Source organism: Diplotaxodon limnothrissa, linkage group LG16 (assembly GCF_057381915.1).
Source record: "Diplotaxodon limnothrissa isolate DT_005_m linkage group LG16, D_limnothrissa_male_GT1.1, whole genome shotgun sequence".
Classification (NCBI taxonomy): Eukaryota; Metazoa; Chordata; class Actinopteri; order Cichliformes; family Cichlidae; genus Diplotaxodon; species Diplotaxodon limnothrissa.
In genome coordinates this window covers 26819835-26826018 of record NC_140611.1, presented here as the reverse complement: position 1 = coordinate 26826018, position 6184 = coordinate 26819835, and the positions used below count along the sequence as shown (strand labels likewise).

At 38.6% G+C, this 6184-nt stretch overlaps 1 protein-coding gene across 2 annotated transcripts in view; it reads right to left on the bottom strand.

Annotated features, from left to right (window-relative positions):
- Positions 1 to 1538: 1538 nt before the first annotated feature.
- Positions 1539 to 6184, bottom strand: part of abca12 (ATP-binding cassette, sub-family A (ABC1), member 12) — a 74223-nt gene continuing 69577 nt past the window's right edge. For both annotated transcript variants that reach the window (XM_085374977.1, XM_085374978.1), the window contains exons 66-71: positions 5409 to 5543; positions 4747 to 4850; positions 4381 to 4473; positions 4000 to 4105; positions 2896 to 3033; positions 1539 to 2428 (exon numbers count right to left, since the gene is read on the bottom strand). In XM_085374977.1, the coding sequence (XP_085231103.1) occupies positions 2345 to 2428; positions 2896 to 3033; positions 4000 to 4105; positions 4381 to 4473; positions 4747 to 4850; positions 5409 to 5543 (660 nt within the window). In that variant the 3' untranslated portion in view covers positions 1539 to 2344. The remainder of the gene's footprint in view (positions 2429 to 2895; positions 3034 to 3999; positions 4106 to 4380; positions 4474 to 4746; positions 4851 to 5408; positions 5544 to 6184) is intronic.

The window sequence follows — 6184 nt, the reverse complement described above, 5'->3', positions numbered from 1 at the left end:
CACCACTGCAGACAAGAAGGGTCTCAAGGGTGATCCCTGATGTAATCCCACCCCCACCTTTAACTCATCTCTCACTCCTACCACACACCTCACCACTGTGTCTCTGTCCTCATACATGTCCTTCACAACTTTCACATACGCAATCTCTTCTACGCTTCTATACTTCTCTATCGACACTCTCAAAGCAAACATTGCATCTGTAGTGCTCTTTTTCGGCATGAAGGTGTACTGCTGCTCTTAACAGCTCGTTTGCATAGCTTCATGGTATGGCTCATCAACTTTATCCCTCTGTAGTTACTACAGCTCTGCACATCACTCTTGTTCTTGAAAATTGATACCAGTACACTTCCCTGTTCCTCTCTCCTACACATGTATGTATGTATGTATGTATGTATATATATATATATATATATATATATATATATATATATACATATATATATATATATATATATATATATAGATATATATATATATATAGATATATATATATATAGATATATATAGATATAGATATAGATATATATTGACTGGCATGTTAAACAGATCTTTAGGAATGATTTTTCTTCTGCAGATATGCTCAAAAAACACCAAGTCCTTGCAATTGTTATATCTGGGCTGGATTACTGTAATTCCTTATGATAGACTTTTCTTTTCCTAAAAGGTCCCAGAAGAGGCTTCAATTGATCCAAAACACTGCCACTAATGTGCCATCTAAGACTAGGATGAGGAAAAAAACCTGATTCATCCTGATTTGTATTTAAAATCTTTCTCCTCAGCACGAAGCCCTGAATGATCAGACTTTATATAGACCTCATTTACCACAGGACCACCATATTATTCCAACAGAGCACTTCATTCTCAAACTGCAGGCTTATTTGTGATTTGTAGTTTATGTAAGTAGAATGGGAGAAAGAGCCTTCAGATATCTGGCCCCTCTACTGTGGAACCAGATCCTAGTTCGGGCTTGGAAGACATTAACTCTTTCCGCTTATAAGATTAGCCTTTAACGTTTGCTATTATAGGTGCAAGGTACTTGAGAGACTTTGTTTGATGCACCAAGTACATCTCCCCCACTCCCCTTTTTTTCAGTCCGTGTGCATTTATATACCAGTACTGCATGTTATTAACTTTTGTCAAATTTTTCCTGAAACCTTTTTTTGTTGTTTCTGGTCTCCCCTTTCCCCTCACCAGCCACTGCAGTATGCTACCTCTTTCAACCCTTCCTTAGGTTTCTTCCTGTAAAAAGGACGGTCTTCCCCAGTGTCGCAAAGTGTTTGCTCATAGGGCATTATATGAATGTTAGGGTGTTTACCTTACAGCACAAAATAGCTGGTTATATGAAAATAATATATGAAAATATATGAAAATAAATGGATAGAACTGAACTGAATTAATTAGTAGAAATGCAATAATACATCTGCAATGTTTTTATAACTTATATTGACCACTGAAGCAAAATCAAAGATCTTAAATAGTCCCTGTGCAGAAAAATAGTAGAAGCATAAACAGTAGGCAAATGAACAGCAGCTGCACTTGAAAAATAGCTTTATTAAATTATAAAAAAATAGGCTTGATGCAGTTAATACCACATGGAGCAGGTCCATAGGCAAAAAAGTCTATTAAATATTCAGTACAGTCATTCCAGAAGTTACATATACCCTTGGAGAAAGTGTTAATGAGTGAGGGGAAAGTGCATATTAAGCTCTCAGTGTCAATATTTTCTTTTGTCAAATTTAAAATAGAATAGAATAGAATAGAATTCAACTTTATTGTCATTGCACATGCACAGGTACAGGGCAAAATTTCATCTCAGGAGCAGAATTATATATAGTTCACATAAAAAAATACATTACTTTTTGTTTGTGTTATATATTTATTAAATGAGTATGTTATGATGTTGTATAGTGATGGTTTGCCACCAATGACCTTAATTAAAAATCATTCTAAATATTTTATTAGCTATGGTCTAATATTCTAGGTAAAGGTAGGTAGGTAAAAAGAACCCTAGCCACAGAGAGAAATTAACAGACTACATAATTAAAGTAAACGTCATATATAACGTTACCTGAATGATTCAAAGTGAACATGCAAACAGTGTTATGTAGAAGAGTAATTATTCACTTCATCTACTCGTGTATGCAGACTGGCCATGTATTCTTATGCTTTTCATCAACAGTTTGATTTGGTAAGAAAAAAAGTGTAATTTAACCTTCATATTCACAGTCAAGTGACTAAAAAATAATATTCCTAAAAAGAACCCACAAACATTTAAGTCACATTTTCTACTATATTAAGGTCAGATTTAGTGTGAATGGACACACACTAAAGATGGCAGTCAGCTCTATGCTTGTACTTCATCTTCATCTTCGGCGTCAATTGGTATGGTTTCCATGCCGATCTTTCCCATGGCGAAATTGATGAAGACCTGTGAAGGTTCAGCAATAATGTAAGAGCCATGTCAATATGAAAGGCAATTATTTTTCTCTGACCTGCTTAATTTTGGCTGGTCCGTTTCCCAACCCCCCCACCCCTCCTGTCCTGTCTTCTGCCTATAGTATGTTCCAATCCCCAAGCCTCAAAGGGGTAAAGTGGTTGAAGAATATCAGCACTGGCTGCATATAAAGCTCTTGGATTCTCACCCTAACTCATATTCCATTTATTTTCCCTCAGGCCTCCCCTCTGTCAGTTTCCCTCTGCCTCTTTTAAACTTTCTCTTTCTCTGTCTTTCACTCCCACTCAGCTTTCTTGTGTCCCTGCTTCTTTTCCCACCTCTCTTCTTCTCTCACTCCCCGTCGCTTTTTTCTGTCCCTTGCCACCATCAACCCACACCTACAAAAACCTCACACTAGTTCTTCCCCTCTCTCAGTTTATGTTGTCTCTTTTTTTTCTCACCTCATCCAGTGTGGTCTGGCTCACAGAGAAGTGCTTGATCTGCAGAGCAGTCTTGTTGGACTCCAGCTGGTCGAAGATGTCAGCCAAACCTCCAGGAGCAAATGGGACGTGGTACTCCACCACAGCCGAGTGCTGGTCCTGTGTGTTGGAAAAGGATGCCAAATGTGAGGTAAAAAGTTAAAAGAAAGTGCTCGTTCTTCTTTAACTATAATTTGATTCTTGCACTTGTATGAAGAAAATAAAATCCTTCTTAATCTTACAATGCTGCAAACATTATTTTGGGGGTAGAAAATCTACTTTTTTTTTTAAATACTGTATACGCACTGTACTTTTGGTAAGGGCTCTGGGCACAGCAGGTTCTTATATAATGAGTTTCCTTCTATTCTTAGCTGAGCAAGTCAGCATTATAATGAAGAAAAGTCCACATGGGCAGCGAGGTATCAAAGTTCATTTTTTATAGATTCTTTAATGGTGCACTGATCATTATTATCATATTAACACTGATTCAAACGTGTACAGGGAACACGGTTAATCACAGTGACAAATACACAAAATGATCACCCAGCTCGGAAGGTAACCCCATGCTTAAATGACTGATTTAGCGCTTTCACGGGCAACAACTTTGCTATTTTGGTTCACTCCCACATTCCCTCAGGAGTTGGTGAAGAGTGAGGCAGACAGAAACATGACACCAAATTAGTGCTTATGCTGATTCATGTCTGCTGGATGTGTAAATAAGCAACTGTTTGCTAACACGTTTGCCTTAAACACTGACAAATATAGCCATATTTATATATCCATCTGTTATATATAATTATATACCAGAAACATAAACGATCTAAAAGACCTTGGAATACTGCCAGGATTTGTCACAATCACTGCATCTGTGGATTTATTATATTAGTTTGTTAGGCAAATAATAAAGGATGGAAATAATACCCAAAAAAGGCTCATAATTTAAGAGTATCTTGCCTTATTAATTATCAGTTGATCATTAATGCCTCGTGTACTTTAGAGTTTATAGTGTATATTTAAAAATATGCACAGAAAGTAGTCAAGAGTCCTTTTTTTACCAAGTACTCTTGACTGCTCTGGATAACTCACCTTGAGATAAGTGCTGGGGAATCTGCGCTGCATGAAGCTAGTGATTTTCCCTACGTCACAAGAGGCCTCAGCCAAGTACATCTTCACAGTGAACCCATTGCCAAACCTGCACAAGGGAGATTTTATGAACAAAGCAGAGTTCTTACATGTCTGAGGCATGGGGCTCTGGTGGTGGAGTGAGAGAGAGTGTGTGTGTGTGCGTGTGTGTGTGTGCGTGTGTGTGTGCGTGCGTGTGTGTGTGTGGTGGAGGGCACTGTTCTTACAAATTAAATTGAGCATTCAACTGCACAAAGGACCATGGGGGGCAAGAAAGAGAGGCAGTGGAGACAGGGTGTGGAGAGCAGTAATGGCAGGGTTGTAGGATGAGGAGAGGTCACTAACCTGTTCTTAATGTGCTGCAGGGAGCCCAGGCATCGGAACTGACCTTTCACCATGATGGCAAGACGACTGCACAGTGCCTCACATTCCTCCATGCTGAGATTTGGAGACAAGGAGGGAAAGATAAAAGGTCATACAAAGGTCCATTAGGATATATATATATATATATATATATATATATATATATATATATATATATATATATATATATACACATACACACACACACATATATATGTTATTACATTTGTTATCAAGAGTATGCTGTGGGAAAAAGATTGAATGGCTTTGTCCTAGAATGCTAATCATCTCTGCACAAATCTCTCCTTTGTGCTGAGGTCATATAATGGGTGCATGATATCTTCTAACCTGTGGGATGTGAGAACCACAGCACACTTTCCTTTCACTTCCTCAGAGATGATTTTCCATAGGTGACGCTTAGTACGAGGGTCCATGCCAGAGCTTGGCTCATCCTGTGGATAACGGAGGAATGAGACAAGAATAGAGGAATGGTCAAAACAGCATAAAGGCATCAAATGAAAACATGGAAGGCAGCATGTAGCAAACACAGCGTAGTGCATACAGTAGAGGGAAGGGCACAGCAAAGAAGAGAGAGTAAACACATATATAAATGCAAAATAGGAATGGGGATGGGAGGTCCAGTGTTGCATGCAGAGCAAACAACAGAGAAATGAAGACAAATCAAACAAGGGAGCACTGGTTACTGAAGAAAACACGGGGAGGAAAAGGGAATAGCTGAAGACAAAAAGGGATGGAAAAAGAGAGAGAGGATTTGATGGAGACATAGGCACAAACAAACTTAAAAGCTACAGGCAAGACCCCTCGGGTAAGCTTGGGTAAGCAGACTAATTAACTATATGCGATCTGTCAAGTCTAAGTGATCGATATCTGCTTTCCTTCAAAGACCATTTCAGGAAGAACGGTGCAGAGTTAGTTTAATATTTGTTGTCTGGTGACTTGTTAGGAAATTAAATGTGCAGCTACAGCAGTGTGAACAGGTGTGTTCTCACCAGGAGAAGGATTTGTGGATTCCCGATGAGAGCCAGCGCTGTAGAGAGCTTCCTTCGGGTGCCACAACTGTAACCGTCGGTAATGATGTTTCTGTGGTAGTTGAGCTGCAGCCTCTTCAGTAGGTAGTTCACCAGCTACAGAGGAAACATGCAGGGGATTACAAAGTGGATGGACAAAATAACAAACAGCACATGTGAGAGGACTCTAGTTTGGCATTCACTAATCCCAGCCAGAATGTGACTACACAGATAGGTTACATTGTAATAATTTTTAATTAGCAGTCTGTTTTCTTTTTTAATTGGTGGTGCAGCACCAGTGGTCAAAGCAAATCATTTATTTATTACTGCATGGACTACCACCTGTAATCTTCTTTTTAGACACTTTACATGCTAAGTGATAAGCACGAGATTAATGATAGAAAACAACAATAATTAAAGGTAATAAAATTTGCTTTGCCTTTTTCCATCCATGTTTATATCAGAAGCAGAATACTTTATTAATCCCTAAAGAAATTATGTTATGTATGCTCTTTATGTATTATATATATCTGAATGTAGATCATGGAAATGTCCAAACACCGTCTGTTGTAAACTGCTAATCATTGCAGGGGATGTGTAATGGTCTTTCAGTGATGTAACAGGAGTCGATAGGTCTAATGATTGCTCCTCGTGGCTGTTTGACCCCCTGCCTTCACCCCAAAGCAAAATGAGACAGTGTTATAGACTACCATGCTGCTCCTAGCTTCAGCCACATGATAAAGCTTCAAACAGTTGCT